The following is a 23,638-nucleotide window of genomic DNA, read 5'->3' as shown; positions in this document are numbered from 1 at the left end:
CTCTCTCATAATTGCGAAAAGCAAAGAGAGAGAGAATGCATCGGTTTAAGATTGATTCTGTTGACAGCAAATTTGCAAGTCTGAAAAGTAACATGAAAGTGCGTACAAGTTCCCAATCGATTAGACAGCCTATTAAATAGAGCATATACAGTATTGGCTTTTAAACCAAAATCATTGTTTTGCATTCTGTAGGCATATTTTTTGAACTGTTGTATTTTTCAAAACTGCCATCAAAGTGCTGAATGAAGCATTTCAAAAATACAGTACGACATTGTCATTTTTTTATGAGTGTATGTGCAACCCTGTCAGCATTTTTTGCTAAAGTCTGTCTTTTTGTATTATATATATATATATATATATATATATATGTGTGTATTTCTTCTTAGTTGCCCAAGGGTTTAGAGATACATGTTGCTACAGCTTATGTGAACTAGCGGCACTGGGCTTTGCTTGTCTCTCATCGCATTTCTATATGAGCATTATTGCTTGTTTGCAGCTGCTTGTTTGTGTGTGTGTGCGCGTGTTTGTGTGTGTGTGTGTGTGTGTGTGTGTGTGTGTTCATGTTTCTATTGGGGAAAGGTATGATACAATGACAGCAAGGGGGCATTATTTACTCTTTACATCTCTTTACATACATGAGCAGCAGACTAGCTTTCTAGCTATGATTGTTTAATAGATTATGCATGTGTTACTATTTAACCAATGATCTTTAAAATCATCTTTCTATTTGTATGCTTTAAAAAAAATGTGTGTAGCCTATACACTACCATTTAAAAGTTTAGGGTCGGTATTATTTTTTAATTTTTTTATTCAAAATAAAAACAGCAGTTTGCGAATTATTATTAAAAATTAAAATATTTGTATTATTATTATTATTATTTTCATTTCTTTTAATGGCAAAGCTGATCTGTCATTGCTCCAGGTTTTAGTGTCACATGATCCTTCAGAAATCATTCTGATATGCTGATTTGGTGCTCAAGAAACATTTCTTATTATTATCAATCTTACTGACCCCACGCCCCCCACGCCTTTGATTTATGTTTGTATTAAACATACAAACATATATTTTGTATGTTTAAAACAGTCCCCCCCCCCCCCCCCCCCCCCCGACTGTGACATATGATATCCTAAAAGGAAGATTTAGAATTTATATAGAAATTATTTATATAGAAACAGCTATTATAAAAGGGATTGTTCACCCAAAAATGAAAATGAAAACCATTTAGTTTCAAACCTGTGTGGATTTCTTTGTTGTGCAACACACACACACACACACACACACACACACACACACACACACACACACACACACACACACACACACACACACACACACACACACACACAGAGAGAGAGAGAGAGACAAACACATTATACTGTATATATTATAAAGAATGTTAGAGACCAAACAACATTTGGGCCCATTTAGCCATTTCTCAAAATATCATTTTTGGGTGAACTATCCCTTACCTATTTTATTTTCAGCTTGTATTCCCAGAGTGAAATTGTGAATGTAAGTAATGGACAGACTGTAAGGGTGTGAGAGGAGCAGATACAACACAGAGATAGACATTTCCAGCACGAGGGGAAGAGTGACAGTAAGTTATTGGGGAATGGCCCGAAAATAGCAGTATCATGTCATGAAGTAAATCAAGCAGGAGGGATGGAAAAATGGCCCAAACAACATATGAGTTTGCCCTCACACATATACACCTCTCTTCATCTGTTGACATCAGGTCACATTTCCTGAGAGCATCTTTATCTGAGCAGAGTGACAGCCCCATTTCTCACACACGGTCATTATCCCACCGTCACCCCTGTGTGTGCGGCCCAAAGCATCTCTCCATGGTCTCTCCATCTACTTGCCATAGTTTGATATGAGGGCTAATATAAAGTCAACCAGTCTATATTGCATTATTTTTACTTTACAATAGTGACCGCTGATGGTCCATTAACCAGCGTCTTTCTTTCTTTCTTTCTTTCTTTCTTTCTTTCTTTCTTTCTTTCTTTCTTTCTTTCTTTCTTTCTTTCTTTCTTTCTTTCTTTCTTTCTTTCTTTCTTTCTTTCTTTCTTTCTTTCTTTCTTTCTTTCTTTCTTTCTTTCTTTCTTTCTTTCTTTCTTTCTTTCTTTCTAAACCATCCCTTTAAATTGCCCCTGTTCTCACTTTGATGACATGAATAAAAATCAATGGAGGCCAGAAATAGCATGCGTAACATGAGGGAGTTCTGCATAGACAGCTGCACATCCATTACAAGGCACTATTTTGCTTTGCATATGTTTTTAAAATTGTTTTTGGATCCATTTTCAAACTTGCTTTTGACCTCTCATCATTTTGTCTATTTGTTTGTCTGTCTGTCTGTCTGTCTTTACATGATTAGAGGACTAGATGGTTTCTGTTTATGCTGAGCAACCTGCATCCCATCAGCCTGTGTATGTCTTTCCTCTGAATAAATAAATACAATAAAAACACATTTTTGTTTACCCACGTGGGATCCATTAAATAGTTATGCTCTAAACACAATATTTTGTTACTGCTCAAGATTAATTCATTCAGCGCTGTTTTTCCATCGAAAAATAAATAAATATTGCATCGGAAAAAAAAACATTGCATAAACAAAAAAGGAATTCCCTAAAGGGTGGATAAGTCCCTAACTGTTTAGGGTTATTCTGTTTTACTAAACTCTTTAACACAACTTAAAAAAAAACACACACACACTGCATAGTCATGTACTGCTCAGGGTATTGGTAACTTTATTATTCAATAAAATAATGATTTGATAGAGATTTATTTGAATAGTCACTGTAAGGGTTGACGGTACATTGAATACCTTTATTTTACATTATGTATATTTTGCTAACCAAAATCTTGTTCACACTAAAGAAAGTCATACTGATTTGTGCTCGCCCCGGACCAAAACCGTGCACATTTACTAATTTATCATAAATAAAACCTATGCCAAGAATAACTGCAAAGCTGTTATTTAAATAATGCAATATGTTTGTTTTTTCCCTCTGGAACATGTTCATTAGAATTTGATATTTCTATTATATGGGTTATGTTTTAATTTGAAATGAAATGCACTGTAAAATAATCTTCACAGAAAGAAATCGAATCGTGCATGTGGAGAACAATTAAGAAAATGGAACATATTTTGAGGTCTTGTTCTCAGAGCCCCCCACACACACATGCCTAGCTGGGAACCTCATGATTATTGATAGTGGGAGCAATTTGGCCACATCCTCAGCAGCAGATCTGCAGAGTTCCAGAATGTGCCTTTTACACACAAAACAGATCTTGTCCATTTAGGAGACAACGAAAAGAGCTTGTTTTCTTTTTGTCTTTCTCTTTTGCCTTCTCTCTTGTTCACTCAAACACACAGTGGTGCATTGACTAAATTACTCCACATTGGTGAAATTTTGCAGGAACAAAAAAAGGTCCATTGTCTAGCGATGCATGAAGTCACTTTCACACAAAAGCCACTTTCAAACCGAGCAGCTTTCTGTTGGTCAATGTGGCGAATTTGAATAAGCAACTTGAACATGAGCTAAATCTTTGCGGTGAACTTTTTCACTTTCATGCAAAAATCTGAGAGACAAGTGACCCCAACTTTGCACACCTTCAATCTAGTTTATTCAAGCACAATTTGCTCTGGTATTTTGGTGCACTATATACTATATCTTACATTATTTTCTATGTAATGTAAGTTTATTGTTAAAGGGATAGTTCACCCAAAACAAGACAATTCTGTCATTAATTACTCACCCTCATGTCGTTCCAAACCTGTAAGACTTTCGTTCATCTTCGGAACACTTTTTATAAAATCTGAGCGATTTTTGTCCCTCCATGTACAGTCTGCAACTATTGACTCTTCAAAAATTTCATAAAGAGATTGTAAACTTATCCATATGAATAGAGTGGTTTCATCCATTTTTCCTGAAGACACGATTGCTTTATATGATGATCAGATTGAATCTAGGCTTTTATTCACATATAAACATTGATCAGTGAACATAAACAGAAGCTCAACCGAACCTGCTTGACTCACAAGAACAAACCTCATTGGATCTTGCGGAAGCTCAAACGTGCTGCGTTACATGAGAATGAACCTCATTGGTTCTTGCGGAAGCTCAAACATTCTGTATAACATAAGAATGAACCTCATTGGTTCTTGCGGAAGCTCAAACATTCTGTATAACATAAGAATGAACCTCATTGGTTCTTGCAGATACTCAAACATTCTGTGTAACACAATAATGAACCTCATTGGTTCTTGCAGAAGCTCAAACATTCTGTGTAACACGATAATGAACCTCATTGGTTCGTGTTGAAACTCAAACATGCTGTATAACTCGAGAATGAACCTCATTGGTTCTTGCAGAAGCTCAAACGTGCTGTGTAACACAAGAATAAACTATCGAGAGACCTCAATTCAAAATCTCTCAATTAATAAAACTAAAAATCTTTCATTTGTGTTTCGAAGATGAACGAAAGTCTTACGAGTTTGGAACTCATGTGGATGAGTGAATGATGACAGAATTTTGAGTGAACTAATCCTTTAAGATATAGAAAGCACAACATTTTTCTGTTACTTTTGTATAATACCTTTAGTGAATGAGCTGCGAAAACAAGGCAGAGAGTGCGTGTAAATAAGCATTGCAAGCGGAGGGCACAGTTCATTTGCGGTCATTCACCCTTCAGTGTATTCTTACTGTATTTTTATTTCTCACTGTTGTCTTATTTGCTTGTAGACTATGGTGACATGATATGCTACAGAATGGCATCACCGCCATTTTAAATGGGGGGTTGGTGGGGGATGTTAGAGCTCATTTTTTGAGAGAAAATCAATACCCATGCCTTAATGTGCCTTCTTTGCCCATAGTGGCCCCAGACTGGATTCTAGTTTCCAGCCATTTTCTCTTCCCAAGTATGGAGATTTTAGTATGAGGTTCGAGGATCATGCAAATTTGATGAGATTGATCTCCCTGAAACGTAAAGTCTGTGGCACAGTCAAAACATTGCTCTTTTTCAGCATCCCGACCGTCCCAAAACACTAACCTTGACCTATCTAATTGGCATGAATTTGGTGGTGGCTCTATCTGTTCGACTGACCAATCTTTTTTGCTTTTAAAACCTGCTTTTAAATTGTTAAACCGTATTATAATTATTTATAATATGAATAATATAACATTTTAACAGTATATCATTGTTTTTGTAATCTATCTATATGAATAACAATTATACATTATTTCCATATCAAATAAAGAAATTAAAAAAAATGTAATTCCTGTCAATGTTTATGTATTGTCAATATGAGTAATACTATAATAATTTTCCATAATATACTTTTCTAACTTTATATAATTATTTTTGCAATGGTAAAATTAATGATATAATTATTAATTTTATTAGTATGACATTTTTACCAACATATAATTTTTGCAATAACAATTTAATCTGTCTCGACTCTTAAATATTTTGTCAGATGTGTTTTTTTATAATTCATTTCAATTGAACTTTATAACTACTTTTGACTTCACTGAAGTATCATGCAGAGCAATTATATAATTTTCATGACTGTGTGAATTTAACCCATCCCACATTTCTGTGTAACTGCCGGCTTCTTTTCCATGCCATTTACTTATGACTAAATCTATGCGAGATACTCTTGACAGGGCCGCACAGTTTTATTGTTGTGGTCTCTCTCTCTCGTTCTCAGACTTCTCCATTAGTCTGTATTCTAGTCTGGTCCAGACATGGCAGTTTGAACACAAACAGCCTGAGGTTCTTATCTGTCTTTCTCACACTGCACTCTTTCCCCAGGAAACCCGTTCAAACCTCACTTTATCACAAGTTCAGCTCTCCACTCCTCCCTCAGCTCCAGCCATTGCCAAAAGCACACTTTTTACATTCCCCTTCTTCATTTAAGATGTTACCTAAGAATTGCACATCTTTCTCTTTCCATCTAAATCTCTTTTACCAGAAGCGATGTCTGTCTCTCTCCTCTCTCAACAGCTCTCTCGCTCTGTTTAAGTCATTCATAGTTATTCCGGTTCATATCTCTCTTTTTGTGTAAGTCTGTGTTAGTCACATGCTAGAGTTCCTTTCTTTCCTCCCTCTCCTTAAGAGTCTTGAGATTCCACAGTCTCAAGACTTCATCCCAGTGTCAGTTCATCCCAAGTTTGCTAGCATTTCATCTTGGAATCTTTGGGAAAGTTGTCCCCTTTATATTAGTAATTATTTTAATAATGAATAATTTTTAAAGTCAGCCTGAAACGGAAATTACAATTGATTTTTCTTCCCTATTGTGATGTATATCTGAGTGAAACGGCTTCTCAAATAAGAAAAAACTGTAGGGCATGACCTGATTTTATATTCGGGAATTGATTGGATCATTGCGGTTTGCTATTGCTGTGATCTCATGTGATCAGTTATTTTGATAAAAAACAAAGGCACATAAATACAAAAATAAATGATAAACCAAATACTGCAAATTATATATACAAATAAAAAAATTATACTGTAATATACTGTATATATATACATATGGTATACATATTGTATATATATATATATATATATATATATATATATATATACAATGATCTTGTGAACACTTTTGTACAAAAGGTAATTTTACTAGCTTCTAATCAAGATCTAATTCGAGCAAGATGCAAGATTTACAATCCCAGTAAATAGAAACACATTTGATGCCATTTTTGATGTGGGAGCACTTGATCTGTTAAATAGTTTGGTCAAGGGGGGTTTTGAGGTTTACAGAAGATGATGAGTAATGCCATATAATTTGTAATCTAATCTACAACGATGCTCACATAGCTCACTTCACATTGTGTGAGCATTAACATCAGTTCCTCTCATGCCTTAAGAGAGCCGCATGACACAGATGCCAGTGTGCAGTGAAGCTTTAAGGAGAGAGCAGAATTTGATACAGGATTGTGGTTAAAGCCAGCGGAGGGCATTCACGGCTCACTGTGTTGTCACTGTAGTTAACACGTTTTTCACTTTGAGAGTTGAGTCACTTAAAGTTGGTTACTTGATTTATCTAAATAATTTTGTATGAAACAAAGTGTTGATGTATTCACAATCGCTGAGTAGGGTGGGTGTTTCTTGTGTGTATGATTGATGACCACCACTTTCCACTTAACTGTAGATAACAATTTCCACATAAATGTAGACTAAGTGGAAATTGTCAAATTAATCGTGAGATTGGCACCCCACCCACTGTCCGGCCCTCCCTCAATCTTACAGTACATCTTACAACTGGAGTTGGGCCTGAAAATCCCCCACCCCTTGCATGCTCATTTACCGTTTAAAAAAATGCTTAATTTGATAATGTTTTCAGCCACCAATTACTCTCAGGTCCAATTAACACGTTTCACCATCTTTTATACAATTCCGAACTCCATAGATTCAAAATAAGCACAGAAAACTGGGCCATAGCTGAATAGCCATAGTATGTCTTCGCTACTTTACTTAAAGGAGTAGTTCACTTAAAAATGAAAATTACCCCATGATTTACTCACCCTCAAGCCATCCTAGGTGTTTCCTAGGACTTCCTTAGGACTTCACCCTGACGCTTCTGAGCTTGATAATGGCAGACAGTGAATTGCAACCATCAGTTTGAAGCTCAAAAAAGTGCATCCATCCATCCATCATAAAAGGACTCCATAAAGGCCTTCTGAACCAAAGCGATGAGTTTGCGTAAGAAAAATAGTCATATTTAACACGTTACAAAGTAAAATTCTAGCTTTCGGCCAAACGGCCATGTGCAGTTTACTTGCGTATAAAGCCCAATGTGTGGAGTTCTTTTATGGGATGGATGGACTTTTTTGTGCTTCAAACTGATGGTTGCAATTCACTGCCATCATAAAGCTCGAAAGCACCAGGGTGTCTATTAATGTAACTCAGATTGTATTTGTCACCTGAGGATGGTTTGAGGGTGAGTAAATCATGGGGTAATTAAAAATTTTGAAGTGAACTACTCCTATAAGCAACAGACTTAGCATTTAGCATGCTAACGTGCTACTCTACCAAACCGTCATCGATTCAAACCGGTGTCTCCGGCATGGGAGGCGGGCACTCTAACAAGGACGCTAAAGATCGCAGCCTTTAGCGTCAGTCGCTAACGTCCCTCTTGAGGCCAGGGGAGTGAGGTTTAGACACACAGCTCTTCCCTCAAGACAATCTGATTGACACATTATACAAATCAACTAAACATTATTTGGTTTGTTTTTAAATGTTGGTTTGTTTTTGGTTTGCCTTTTATAGGTGGGTTATATTATATCTATATATTATGTCTATGAATTATACTAAAATAATAGACACACATAGGAACACATTTTTTTTTACTTGAACACTGAAAAAGGCATCAGCAAATGTGATCATAGTTTCGCATCGTATTTTGAAGCCATAACTGAATGAACAGCCTCTGGGCGGTCCGTGAGCATTCCGTCTGAAGCTGAGACCTGTTAACACTATACATGGAAAAATATGCAGTAAAATGTGCAAATATGTGAGTCTGACATATGTTAGGGCAGATATGATATCCTGCAGCTTTACCGGACCTTGAAATAATAGATAGGGCCATAAGTTTCTCAAGTGTGTGTACACAGCCCTGTACTGTGTAAAGTTGTCGGCTTTTATGGCTGATAAAGATGGCTATGTTTTGGCATGGGGTATTTATGTGACCTATTTTATGAACATTACTGATATAAATTGCTTCTATGCTCACTCTCGCTCTTTCCTTTAGACCCACAGCCGGCAACCGCGCTAATGAGCGTGTTCGTGTTCAAGTGCCAGCTCGCGTGTAAAATGTAGGGGGGTCTGTGTATGTTTTCACACGTTTTCCTCTAATTCAGCCAAGAGACAGTCAGAGGAACAGTAGGAGTACATTCAGACTTTTAACGATTAAAGTAACCATAAAATCAAAGTTGACAATTCTTATTTTTTATGGAATATTGCAGTATGTAATATAAATGATTTATCCATGCATCACATTTACAGCATGCCTGTGTTTTTAGAAGTGTGAATGATTGTTGGTCCGCATCAGAGAGAGTGAGAATACATGAGTGAATGTTTTGTATGCATGTTTGAATTCTCGCTTTTATTAGTGTCTGCAAGGCCACTGTCGACTGAAGTAGGAAGAGCACTTTATGGCTACAGGGTGCATTTCACTGCCAGTGTACACTATATGCTGAGCACTAAACACCACCTCTCTTCAAGTCTGCTTTTAATCTGGGCTCTTACACTGGACGATGACTCACTCTGGACACAAGTGAAATATAGTCATGGCAGGGCCATCTCAATTCTGTGATTAGACAGACCTCTCAAGCACATTGCAGAGTTGAATAGCTTCCTCCTTAAGGGGCCACTTCAATTTGTTTGCTCCAAATGAAAAAGGCAAAAGGAGCACTCTATAGCAGAATCTGTGACAAGAATACAAGCTGGCTTATCTGTGGGATCATCTCAGGCACATACAAATAAATACATGTTTTTTTTAGATCTTTATAAAGGTACATCATGGTATTCAGAGCCATGTTTCTAGTGACTTGATCATACAATGTAAAATATAAAGTGGACATATTAATAATTTTGTGTCTCATGTCAGTCTAATCTTTTCTCTTTTTTTCTGTTTGTTTTGTCACATATACATACCAAACTAAGGATGATAAAAATGGCATCACTCACCGTCATGTCATTCCAAACCAATAAAACTATCATTCAAGTTTATTTGTGTTCCAAAGATGAACGAAAGTCCTGTTGGTTGGAATGACATTTGAGTGAGGAAAGGATGACAAAATTGTCTGTTTTGGGAGAATGATCCATTTAATTGCTTAAAATCATCCCTTTCTGTGGACTGATATTAGCTGTAGCAAGTAGCAACTGAGTTATTGTGTTTGCAAGTTGAGAACTGAATCAGTCCTGTTTGTAAATGGATCAACCACTTTTGTGAGGCAAAACATCCGCTACAATATTTAATTCAAGAACTGAACATTTGCTGTTTCGTTCTTGAACTCTTATGAATGTGCTAAAGAGAACTATAGGGTGAATGTTATAATTTTCAGTGAATGACAACTTAAATTTCAGTCTGCTCCTTTCAAATGAATCAGAATATAATGCATGAGTCGTTGAGACCACTTTTATGTATTTTTACAACTTGTTATTTTGGCTTCATTAAATTAAATTACATAAAAAAAGAGTGACCAGGTAATTCTTAAAAAAAAATCATCTTTTGTGTTGCATAAATGGAAAGTCGTGTTTGGAGCAATGAGAAAATAATGTTAGAATGTTCCTGTTTCAGTTACGGTAACAATTTAAGCCCATTATTGTAAAGCGCTGAATGTTAATGTGGCTTGCACCTCAACAAATGAGCAGCTGCACTTCTGGCTGAGGCGCACGTGTTATGAGAAGATAAGTTGTGGTGGAGATCTGGTGCATTGTTAATGGTTAACCTCCACCCATTGGCGGGACCCATGCATGCCACACAATTTTGACATATTCCTGGGGTTACAAGGAGGGAGGAAAGTTAACTTCAGCAATAAAACAATCTTTTAAGAACAGAGTATTAAGTTATTGAGGGAGAGAGGGTTATTGAAGAGGAGATAGAATGTAAGGAAAAAAAATACACAAGGGTGAGAAAGTAAGAGAGCTCCCCTCCATGGGTCATTTCATCCGTCGTCAGTTCAATTCTCAGATGGTCTGTGTCAAAAGGAGGGCAGAGGGAGTTACTGCAGCAGTGGACTGAACCTTCAAAAGAGTATGAGACTGTTTTCTTACTTTTCTTACTCATCTTTGATGCCTTTTCCTTCTCATGTTATGTGTTTTTCATTTCCTCCAAGACCAATATCTCGCCATAGCTAAATAAATTGCCTGTCCAATATCTATGCACTGTAAAACTAATTTTCTTCAGTTTTTTTTGTCTTGTTTTCCAGTAAAATATCTAAACATCAATATACGTTTAATTTCATTTCTTATCATGCAGGGAATATATCTTGGATTAAGATTCTTTTTTAATATAGTTTAAGCATATATTTTGTCATAGTAATTTTTTTTTACATATTTCATGCATAAACACTAAACTTAAGTCAACAATATTATTGATCTGCCTTACTTCAGGTGGATGATGATGATGGCGCAATTTTCTTCTAGAAACAAACTTGTATTATTTTCATGTTATCACTGTGAAGCTGCTTTGATACAATCTGTAATGTAAAAAGCGCTATATAAATAAAGGTGACTTGACTTGACTTGACTTGATATAATAATAACAGTAAATTATGCATAATTACATGCAAGTAACCCTCAACCAAATCCCGATCCTACCCTATCCCCTATAGTAAGTGCATGTAGTTAATTAGTATTATTACTCAGTACCTAAATATATAATTACACTGTAACAATGACACCTTAAAATAAAGTGTAATCAAATATTTAGATATTTTACTGGAAAACAACATATTTTTAGAATTTTAGATTTAATTTTGGGGTCAGTAGGATTAAAAAACAGAAATTAATACTTTTATTCAGCAAGGATGAAATTAATCGAAAGTGAAAGTAAAGATATTTACAATGTTACAGAAGATTTATCTTTCAAATCAGTGCTTTTGAACTTTCTATTCATAAATACAGCCTGAATAAATTATCAAATATATTAAGCAGCACAATTGTTTTCACCATTGGTAATAATAAGAAATGTTACTTTTTTCACTAAATCGGCATATTCTAATGATTTCTGAAGGATCATGTGACACTGAAGACTGGAGTAATGATGCTGAAAATTTCAGCTTTGCCATCAATTAATAAAATGTCAGCCTTGATGAGCATAAGAGACTTTTTTCAAAAGCATTATGCAATCTTACCAACCCCAAATGTTTAAACGGTATACATACATATATATATACTTCCTTTACATGTTTCCTTAGCAATCAAAGATCAAATCCATCTCCCCTCTTTTTTCCTTCTTGCGTTATCAGGTTGAAGTTCAAAGAAAGGAAGGGAGGGGTGTTGCATGTTTTTGGTAGGGGAGCAGCATTCACGGCACATGCTAGGTGAGAGGAATTCCTTTCCTCCCCCACCTCTCTCTGTCACTCTGGGGCTGTCTCTGTTTCTCCCTCTCCCTATCTGTCTTCCTCTCTTTCTCTTTCTGTCTCTCTATCATGTTCCATCTCTCACGATGATGCGCACACACTTACAAGCTCTGGGATGCATGTAGCGTGTTAGTACAGGTGAGAATCTCAGCCTGTCATTGTCTTTTCATGTGCGTGCATGCGTCTGTACATACATGTGTGCTTGGACTGTCGCTGGGTTTTTTAATGACTCTGTTGCTGATATTACTGCAGTGCAGGAATAACTGCCGGGCTCTTTTTTTTCCTCTCTGGCATATAGCCAGCTCATCTCCTCTCCATTATTTGTGTGTGTGTGTTTGAGCGTGCAGTATAAGCCTTGCTTAATGTAATTCTTTGGGTACATATAGTGAGGAGCGCTTCCTGATACATTTAAATAGTGCTGTTTTTCTGGAGCCCCCTGGAAGACGGCAGGAAGGCAGCATCTAATGAGAGTATTGTGCATTTTTAATGTGTGTGTGTATATGTGCGTGTTTGTTGAGTGCGATTGCAAAAACAAGAGAGCCACTGGGTGTTTTATATATGTATACAATGTGGATTAGACATGGCTCTCACCATGTGTTTGACTCTCACAGCTAGAGCATGTTTGGCATTTGTAAATGATTATCAATGTGGGGCATCAGTCTTATCTCTGCTGGAATCTGGCTGTACATATGTGTCTGCTGTTGTGGATCCCGTGGGATGTGAATGATCCACACAGACAGCGCTAGCACCTGGCTGTCACTTGCTAGAGCTCAATAACCCCCCTCCTCTCTGTCACCACCGACTCCTCTCTCTGTCATCTCCCTGTATCCGTCCATCCCTTCCCCCTTCACTTCCGTGTTCTCCGTGTGCACCTCAAGAAAACACCTTTGCGTTTCTGAATGGTTCGACTTTTTTCTGTCTTCCTCTCAGCCTTATATATTGCTTTCTCGCTCTGTAATCCAGAGTATAATGAGAACCTCGGACTCGTCTGCTTGTAGCGTTACAAACAGGGTACTACTGAATAATTGATAGTCATTTGCTTCACATCCTTAATGAAAGCTCTATCTCTCGTACATTCTCTTTCTGTTATTTGCTCTCACTCGGTCACCCAACCAAACACGATTATGGTTGAGGGATAAACCAAGGGCCCTTCTATCTTTTCAAACAGGAAGTAATTATATTAAATGTGTGCGTATTCGTGAATATGCATTTATTGTTAAAATGAACTGTCAGGTTTTATCAGGTTAACAAGCTGATTCGTAAAATTAAAGGATAATTCCGGTATTTAACACCTTGAGTCTATATTGTAGTTTGTTTTGGATGAACAAGAGAGGTGGACAACATTTTTTTGACAATGGTTCCTCTCTCGAGTTTTTGACTATAAAAGAATTGGCCCCATTTAACATTGGAGTCAATGGTCATGTCCGAAAATGTCATTAAAACAACCTTTAACATTAGTTTTCAAAACTGTGCAACTCACCGAGTGATTAGTGATGTTAGTTGATGTTCCAGAAACAAAAAGTGTTGCGAAATACAGTTTCTGTCGTGTTTTATTCGTCATTTTGTAAAATCCCATTGAATTCTGTTGAAGGACTGAGTGCTCGTTAATATAAATGCGCTACCGGAAACGGAAAGGGGGCTGTTTAGATTTGGTCGATGTAGTCTTTTTGCTCGCTTCCGTTTCTCATAAGGCTAGCGAGCAGAGCAACTGTGCTCCGGGAGAGTAAGCGAAATAAACAAACAAAACCTTCATTAATTGTTACTTGTAATATGAAGTTGAACTCGACTGTGACCGTGAGTGTCCCGCGAGACATAAACATCAGTTATCGCCATCAAGTGGTCGGGAGTGTGCTAACGCTTCAGATTAAAATATTGAGCGGAAGTTACACAGTTGTGAAGTGTCTGAAAAAATAGTTCCACTATAGCAAAATAAACGGATTGGAATCATATATTGCGACGATATATTGTTTATAATCATCAACGAACACCACTAACCACTCGGTGAGTTTAACAGTTTTGTAAACGAACATTATTGGCTGTTTTAATGACATTTTCGGACATGACCATTGACTCCAATGTTAAATGGGTCCATGGCCAATTCTATTATAGTCAAAAACTCGAGAGAGGAACCATTGTCAAAAAAATGTTGTCCACCACTCTTGTTCATTCAAAACAAACTACAATATAGACTCAAAGTGTTAAATACCGGAATTATCCTTTATTAATATAATATAGAGCATGGCACTTTCAATGTCATGGTCATGGGTTTGATTTTGAGAGAATGCATGAAACTGATGAAATGCATTCCTTTAATGCAATGTCAAAATCAATATAAAAGTGTATGCCAAATTTATAAATAAAATGTAAATGTAAAATAATATAATAAAATAAAAATCATATAAAATAAAAACAATACACTTTTTAAGTTTTTGATCATACCTCCTGACCTGTATGTAATTTATGGATGTTTTCCTACCATTTTCACACAGTTGCCATAAATTCGATCAAATAATTAGCACATCATATTACGTAACTCGTTCAAATAACTTATTATTATTATAGTTTGACAGCCATTATTAAAATATAAGAGTCTTGTTACCATGTGTAATAGAGTGTCTATGTCACTCATCATTGCTAAGTTTTTATTGAATAGAACAGTAATGCATACACATTTCTCACTGGTGGTCCAACCTTCATTCCAGCGCTGTTCTCTCCAGGCCTCTTCTCATCTCAGTGGGACAGATGTTGTGTGTTCTCTGCCTCCTCCAGATGTTTGAAGCTTTGCAGAGCCATTTGTGTAGATCTAGAACCATCAAGGAGGGGAAGTGCAGCGAGCTTTTGTTTCCTGTCAGACAGCCCACTTGCTATCTGTTTATTGTCATTAGATGGGAGCAGTAAAGCCTGGAACAGAGCTGAGCTACTGGGAAAAGAAAAGAGTGGGAGATGATCGTGTCCGTTAGAGAGGAAATCAGAGCACATTTTTGGCATAGACATAAATGTGAGGAAAATGATTGTGTGTGATACTGCATTTGATAACAGTTCTATAAACAAGAAGTAAATTATTGAATAGTCTACATTTTAGACAAATAATTGCTTGTTTTTTGTGTGTTTGTGCTGTACTACAGAAAATAATTCAAAATAAAGGCGAAGCAGCGCAGTGGTGTTTCGTTGCTGATTAAATCGATGTTTTGAATGAATCATTGTGTGAATGATTCAATGACACACTCATAAAGACAGTAGCTGCATCCTAAATTGCATACTGTCTAGCTAGCAGGTACTAGATTTGGTTTGAAACTTACTTTGTGACAAATTATTTGCCATGTTGTCAGTTCAGTCACTTCACTGCAGTCTGCAATTCACAACTCCTCTCCTGTGGCTTCATGGGATAGTAAATTGTCCATCAAATGAGACCTCTGTACGGAGCAGCCTTCTAAGTAAGACACCGCAAATTTAACCTGACAGTCTGTGTAGAACGCTGCTCACTCAGCCAATCAAATTTGAGTAACGGAACTAACTGTTGTAGAAAATAAAATTATATTAAAGTAAGAGTACATTGTAAAGTAATTTGGTACCTGAGTGCTATGCTTCGGAGCCATGCACATGACATGCAGATGAAAAAATATGTTGTGAACACAAATTAACAATTAGAATTGGCTTTCAAATGCTCATAAGCCTATTAACGATCAAATTAACGTCTTGGTCGAAATGCCTGTCCAGGTGAGGTATTAATGTAAACACAGTTGATTATCTGTTAAATAAATGTAAACTGGCGGGATTACCCCCCACCCCCGGAATGTGATTTCGCCCCTGCCCCAGCGGGTGGCGGATGTCTGTGTGTGCATCCTCAGAACTGAAATCACAGGGTTATAGGCATGTGGAATATTAACAATCTTTCCCTGCTTGTCCAGCTGGCATGCCTGAGAATGCCCACAGATGTTGTTTAGTTGGCTGTTCAGGCAGTTTCTGCTTTCTTTGGCTCTATTTGGTTCGATTTCTTTTCAAGGCTTCAGCACTCCTAATCAGCAGTAGATGCTGAGCTTGTAAGGTTGCAGGTGGATTGTGTGTGTGTGTGTGTGTGTGTGTGTGTGTGTGTGTGTGTGTGTGTGTGTGTGTGTGTGTGTGTGTGTGTGTGTGTGTGTGTGTGTGTGAGTGTGAGTGTGTGTGTGTGTGTGTGTGTGTGACTGCATTTTGCCCCTACATGGTTACACAGACAGCATATGAGATTGATCTCCTTCCCTCACTTCCGCTCCTTTACTGCAATTTGATTAGTTACATTGAATTAAATCAGCTGTGAATGGCTAAATAAACAGTGACTTTCCATTATAGCTCACTGGTACATGGTCCATTGGGCCATCTGTAAACAGATGATTCTCAACATTAGGTTTTACAACAAACTATCTTTCATAGGAAAGGCGATTTTGAGATAAACTTGAAACCTGAAGTCTTAAGATGTACTGTACTCAAATAGCCTAATATCCCCACTGATAAGTTGAAACAGATTCCTGCAAATGAGGCCAAAAAAGGATTGCATGAATGTCTTCTTATTAATGTAATTTCTCTCCAGTGGCCATGATTTCCCATCTCTTTTCTCTCTCCCTCTCTCCCACTTGCTTCCTCACTTATTCTCTCTCTCTCTCTCTCTCTCTCTCTCTCTTTTAGTATCTAATTAAATAGGCAGTGTTGTGTTCTTCGGTTCTATGTGGATAATTGACAAGCGGCTAGGCCTCACTTTACTCTGAAATTACAAGCTGCATTCCAGCTCTGGCTAATTAAGACTCAACGACAGACAGTGTATTTGAATCGCATTAAACATTTCTTAGGTTGGGGATGCACCTTATCCCTGCCGTCCCTGCCTTGTTCCTTTCTTCTCCAGGAGGACTTAAGAAGCTGTACATTTTCCATGCTGTGTGTGTCGGATTCTGGGGATTCAGCTGTCAGTCAAGCTCAGACTCACACTATTATGGGGTTTTTGCCTTGAAACCTCGGGATAAATGCAAGCTGTTTGTACACTCGAGTAGTCTAATTAAGATGCTCAATATTTCCTTAACTAACATTGTAGCAGCAACGTTTTTAGCACTTTAGCATTATGTCCTCTGACAATGAGTTTCTTAATAGCTGTCCAATCAAACTCTGTATTATGATGCAAATTCGTCTGTCAAATTAGGCAAGTGCCAACATGTCATAGAACATGCTCTCATCCTCAAAAACCATGAGCAAACCTATATATTCGGTCTTACTCAACCTGCTATGAGCGGGATTCGAAACAGCATCTACGGCATGGGAGGCGGACACGTTAACAAGGACCCTAAAGACTGCAGAATCTAGCACACCTCATGGGGCCAGGGCAGTGAGGTTTTCACATACTACTCTTGCTAGCTGGTCTCTTTTACTCTCACCTTCCTAAACATCACTCCCATCCAGGTCACGGCACCAAATGTAACCGGTCCTACTTGACCTGCTTCAAGCGGGATTTAAACCAGCGCCTCTGGCATGGGATGTGGATGCGCTAACAAGACACACTAAAGACCACACTCTAGTCTAATGCATCTCATGAGGCCAGGGCAGTGAGGTTTAGGCCCCGTTTACACGTACATGGTTATTTTGAAAAATGGAGACATTTCCCTTCGTTTGTGCCCTTCGTTTAAACGCAAACGGAGAATTCGCCTCTTTGAAACTCTTGAAAACGATTATTTCTTAGATTGAACTGATAAAACTGATTTTTAGGCAACCGACTTCACAGTATGTGACTATTTTCAGGATTCTGATTGACTAACGTGGGCTTGAGCTTCTCGTTACACTGCCACCTACAGGTTTGACATGCTCTTGACGGCATATACACGGGTTCGTGTAAACAAACACTTTTCTGTCTGGCCAGGTGACAGGTGTGCACGATGTTACTTTTGAAAACGGAGAGGTGTGAAATGTCCGTTTATGAAAGTAGCCGTCCACGTGTAAACGTAGCCTTACACGCTTGCCTCTGCTACACAACAAACAAATAAAAATGAAAAATAGTTTTAGCTTTTCAACTAAGCCTGGCTAACATCAGACCTCGTCTCAATGGTCTGGGAACCACATGTTCATTTTCTCGTATTTGAGGCGTGGTTTACGAATGCCCAGAGCCGTTTATTGGGCGCTACGAATGTCTATCAAATGCGCCTGTACGTAGCTCATAGTCAATCGTTTCAATTATACCAGATGACGTATGTAGAGCGACAGAAATTCGATGAGGAAGAAGACGATGGGTCATAGATTTATGTGTACACGATGGCGTTCAGTAACTATTGCCGTTTGTGCAAGACAAACATGAGGGTAGAAGGTAAATCTGCAGTGCACATGTTGATATAAACAAACTGCTGTGGTGTGTCGCATAGACGTTGTCATCATCTTGCTGCTCCCTCCCCGTTCTGTGATTGGTCCCCTCGCTGAGGCGAAAATCTGATCCATGGTATCCAGGCTGCCTAGCAGCGTGAATAAAATTGTGCTGTGCGCAAGACAGCATGGGGAAACCCAGGCTAACTTCTACTACAACTTCAACTAATACATTTATTTAAATTTGCAGAATTGTCATTTATGTTTTCATTTAATATTTTATTGTATCTTATTTTATGCCACTCTTATGGCTTTACTGACTTTACAGTACACTAACTAAAGGGAAAAGATCAAACCAGGGTTAAATGCGTTGCTCAAGGCCACAACAGTGATTGCTCATGGCTTGGTCTTTGTGGTGACCAAGATTACATCCCCAGAGTTTTAACCACTATGCCACACCTCCCTATTTCTGTTTCACAGTAGCATCAATTTTAAAACATTATTTTCTGAAGTAAATGTGCTGTGAAAGGAAATAATGGAAGCTAGCTGATTGATGGTCTGATCACCAAATGCTGTGTTGGCACTCTATTATACCACTCTGCTTCAGAATGCACAGAGCTTGTCTTCTCAACCAAACCATGGCTCAGAGCCCATTTCTAAAAAGCAACCAAAGCATATTTCTATCCTTGCTTGTACTTGGTGAAATACATATTTCAAACAGGTACAAACAACTTCATCAGAAGGCTGTGGTCATGATGATGAAAATGTTGTTGTGCCTTTAGCCCCAAGATGTCAGGTGTTTTTTTTTTTTTTTTTTTTTTTTACTGAGCATGTCAGAATTTAACTCTTTTTTTTTCTATACCAGTCTGTCCAGAATCTGGACATCCAGCAGCCAGCTCATGATCCAGATTTTTATGAAACATAGTCAAATTGTACCTTTGAAGAATATCCTTTTCCAAACTGTCCAAATTCCAAGCCTCTGGCTCAGATTGCAACATTGAAATAAGAGCCAGATGACACATCTTTCAGTAATCTTTTCCCATCTTTTCCAATTTTTTCAGTACATAGTTAAGATCTGCAAACATGCCTTGAGGGGTTTGACCATAGTTCCATTAAAGCAAAATGTTTAAGAAGGATGATCTTCACCAGCAGAAGGTTCACATTTCATGAATAATTTGACTATATATATATATCTCAAGGGCTTCTATTAATAAGTTGTGTTAAGTGGCATCCAACAGCATTTCAGTGCTAAATACACTGTTATCATTTAGAAAAGGCACAGTAATCATGAACATAGATTATATGATTGTTGAAAAGCTCAGATATCAACCTATTTTATGGTGCTGCTTTAGAATAACACAAATTTGAGGGTGTCTTTAGTGACCACTGAAAAGTAAGTGTTCTCATGCTAAAACAAAAACATCAGTTAGCTGTTTAGTGATATTGTTTTTTGTCTGCAATATTTTTGACTTTTTTTGTTTTGTTGTTTGTTTGTTAAGTTAGGGTGACTTCAAGATAGGACAGTGAGAACGTTTGGAAAGTAGATCTCCAGACCTGAAGCCTGAGGGTGTATTTAGTTTGTATTAACATGATGTATTTTGATCAGTGGCCTTACGTAAGCCCCTGAAGAATCTTAAATCTAAAATGGCAAAATTGTTTTCCATTGCCTAAATCAACCCCACATAAACTGTGAGCCATCTGGAGTAAATTAAACAGAATGAACTACTATGTCACTGTGGGTTGAATAGAGGTGCAGGGTTTTAAAATGGAACAAACAACTAATGTAAAATCATGTTGCACAGGAATTATGGATTGTAATTAGTACAGGAATTGGCAAATCAGTATAGACATAATGTAATTATTGTTGTAATGCCCTACTACAGTATATGCATAATGTAATTATTGTTGTCACTGTTCTGTTAGATGATTAATAATAAAAAATAATAATTTTAGATCTGTACTTCTTTATTTTGATCGGTCTACAGGTTTCCAGTGTTTACATCCATGATACTGCAAAAACAGGAATAATGGACAAGAAAAATGGTAAGAACACCGTCCAGACTGTTTGTCATTTCCAGTTTCAAATGCGTAAATATATTCATTAGAATACATGACAAAACCGAAATTGGTGTAACAAAGAATCTGAAAATATTAAAATGCATTTTAACTTTGGTTACAATTAGGTAGTTATAAAAAGATATAAGGCAATATAATGTACTTTATAAATACCTTTATAATGCATTATACATAAAGTCTTTTTTGCTTTTCATGTCTTCTAAATCCTTGCACAGTGATAACACCTTGATTCATTATGCTCCATATGCTTAATAATACCATGTCTGCTTGAATTGGAATTACAATAAGAGAATGCAAAATGTGTAACAATGTATCTTATATTTCAGCAAATGGCTTTTCTTCCAAAGGCTCTGAGAGTGGAGTACAGCGGAAACAGCTGCCATATTCTGTAGAGACCCCCTATGGGTTTCACCTGGATCTGGACTTCTTGAAGTATGTTGATGACATAGAGAAAGGAAACACAATCAAGAGGGTACACATTCAACGCAAGAACAGAGGCCCAAAGTACAGCACACTGCCACGCAACTTCAGCCTTCCTGGACATGGCGCTCGACCTCTAGCCAAAGATACGTGGGCCAATACTTCCACTTTAGGGTCCAAACCTAAGTCACGTGTAACTGAAGTCCAGAAGCTTTTTGAGTTCAGAGCCAGTGATGCCACTAGTGGTAGCAGTAGCACCAGTGGAAGCTCCCTGGCCAGCCAGTCAAAGATGCCTGCGAGTGGTTACACCCCCCCGCCGAAGGCTGCGGAAGAGTCTCGAGTACAGACCTCTTCTCAGAATGAACAGTCCATGGGCCTTACTGTTAGGCCTCACCTGTTAAGAGCCTCAAGCATGCCTGTTAATGTCCCACGCAGGAAAGGTTCAGACTCAACTGATGAGCAGAGTTCCCAGTCGCAGAATGGCTCAGCTGAGAAGCTTTTTCGACCGGCGGATGGAGTCGACAGGAGAGGCAGTGTTCCCCAGGACAGGGCCAGCTTGCATCAACAGATTACAGCTGCACTGAAAAGGGTGCGTGAGTTAGAAGAGCAAGTCAGGACCATCCCTGAGTTGAAGGCTCAAATATGCTCTCTTAGAACAGAAAGGGAACAACTGCTTCAAAGAATTCAGCAACACCAGTCTGAACAAAAGAGCTCTTTGCAGTTGAATGAGACTGAGGTTCCTCAAACCGATTTGCAAGTCAGTGCTGTTCCTCCAGTTATCAGTGAGAAGAAAGATACTTGTTCCCTTTCCACAGTTACTGCAGCTGATCATGAAATAGTTCAAGCAATACAGTCTGTCAAAACCACAGAACAACAGTCACAGGAACAAAATATTGTGGTGCAGGTTATTGTAGAACAGGAGTCTGAAAAAAATGAACCAGTAACTGATACAGAGTCAGAGAGGGAACAAGTGCCAGCTCCAGTGTCTGTCCCGGTGATACTCATAGACAAAGCAGAAACTCCAACTGATCCAGATGAAGCAGAGGGACTTTTTCAGGAGTCTACACTTCAAGAAGAAGCATCGAAGAGTCTTTCAGAGCAAGTAGAAAAGCAGGAGACTTTGTTAGAAGATAAAAAGTCAACGCTGGAATCAGAGGAATCAGGTGCTACATCCAAGTGTACACCTGCTCTAGAAGATACTACAACTTTTGAGGGACCAAGTGTAATTATAATTGAGGAAAGTACAATAGCTCAACCTGCCGAACAGAAACTTCTCACTAACCTGGAGCTGAAAGCAAAACTGAAAACTTTGGAAGAGAGTCTAAGCAAGGCCAGTTGTGAATTGGAAACTACAAATTCCTTACTTGGGGAACAGATATACAAGAATAGACAAAAAGATGAGAGAATACAGGAACTGATTGACCAAGTGAAAGAGCAGAAACTTCAAAGTCCTATCGAGACAGAGACGCTTTCTGTACCAGTTGTCACTTGTGATGCATCAGTCAGTACAGACAGCAAAAGTGTCATGGAGAGAGGAGTCTCGACAGAACCTCAACCAGCTGAGGGTCCCAAAGAAACAGATTCTAAATGCTCAAGCACTCAGACAAATATAGTAGAAGCTCGAGACATTGAAGTCTTAGCACAAGTCACTACTGCAGAGAAAATTGTAGGGGTAGAGATTGTCATGTGTGACCGGGCAATCGAGACTGAGGTCCTGGATAATCTAAAAGATAACATTAGTCAGGAAGTCTCTGACATGCTAGAGATGACCGACTTTGTAAAAGACAAAGAACAAGAGGGTGATATCAAAGATAGTGTGTCAAGCCAGATTATAGATACCAAAGTCAGTGAAAATGTTGTTGCAGAGAGTGACACTGAGGAATATGTCATGGTAGAAAGTGCCATGGTTGAGTCTATGGCCAGTGAAAATGAAATCCCTAAGCTCACATTCCAAGAAATAGAATCTGCTGAGAATAAGGGGGTTGAGAGCACAGTAACAGACGAAGCAAGAGGAGAAAGAAGTTCAGGTTTGCAAACACAGCAGGAACCGGGAGAAATACAAGGACTGGATCCTCACCTTCAATCTCAAAGGGCAGCTGAAGCCACAGCTTCTCCTGCTGCAATCGGTCAGGTTGTTAATCGTATACAGGGGCTTCTTAACGAGCAGTGGGCCAGTCTGGGAAGTGGGGGCCAGGACCCAAAAGGAGAGAGCTCCCAGAAACCTCATTCTTCCAAAATAAGCTCTATTCAAAGCCACCTGAGAGGGTCCCTCAGTGCCCTGTCTGCCTTTTACTCACCTGTTCAGAAAGGAGGGGCTACACGACAATCAGGTAGGTTCTTATTCAGTATAGTCATGCGCCTTCTTACCAAGCTCATTAAATGTACAGTAATGACTGATGCGACCGTCTCTTTGAGTCAGGTCAAAGGATTTGGCCTTTATATCTTTGGTATTGGTGTCGATTATTAGTATTAGGCCTCGAATATTAGTATTAGGCCTGTTTCATAAAGCTTGCATCTTGCATATTGAGCTATCAACATTGAGGGGGAAAAAATGAAAATTTCAGTATTCAGTGAACTTCATGCATTTGTTATTCTACAAACCTCAAAGGATTTATACATATTTGTATAGTTCCAAAATAAAAAGGTTTACCATTTTTAGATGCTGTGTCAATACATTAATATTGTCCAAATGTAACATGTCCAAAATGTACATGCTATACACTTTACA

At 38.1% G+C, this 23,638-nt stretch overlaps 1 protein-coding gene across 3 annotated transcripts in view; it reads left to right on the top strand.

Annotated features, from left to right (window-relative positions):
* Positions 1–23,638, top strand: part of kank4 (KN motif and ankyrin repeat domains 4) — a 49,571-nt gene that overhangs the window by 15,290 nt on the left and 10,643 nt on the right. The window contains exons 1-4 of one of the 3 annotated variants that reach the window (XM_079628635.1): positions 10,511–10,775; positions 11,992–12,066; positions 20,400–20,457; positions 20,817–23,240. In XM_079628635.1, coding sequence (XP_079484761.1) covers positions 20,442–20,457; positions 20,817–23,240 — 2,440 coding nt within the window. In that variant the 5' untranslated portion in view covers positions 10,511–10,775; positions 11,992–12,066; positions 20,400–20,441. Of the gene's footprint in view, positions 1–10,510; positions 10,776–11,991; positions 12,067–12,222; positions 12,244–20,399; positions 20,458–20,816; positions 23,241–23,638 lie in introns of those variants that run through there. The other 2 variants (XM_079628636.1, XM_079628634.1) reach the window with 2 other exon arrangements.

The sequence above is a fragment of the Phoxinus phoxinus genome (genome assembly GCF_949152265.1).
Source record: "Phoxinus phoxinus genome assembly, chromosome: 11".
NCBI classification, from domain to species: Eukaryota; Metazoa; Chordata; class Actinopteri; order Cypriniformes; family Leuciscidae; genus Phoxinus; species Phoxinus phoxinus.
This window is presented reverse-complemented; position numbering and strand designations above follow the sequence as displayed.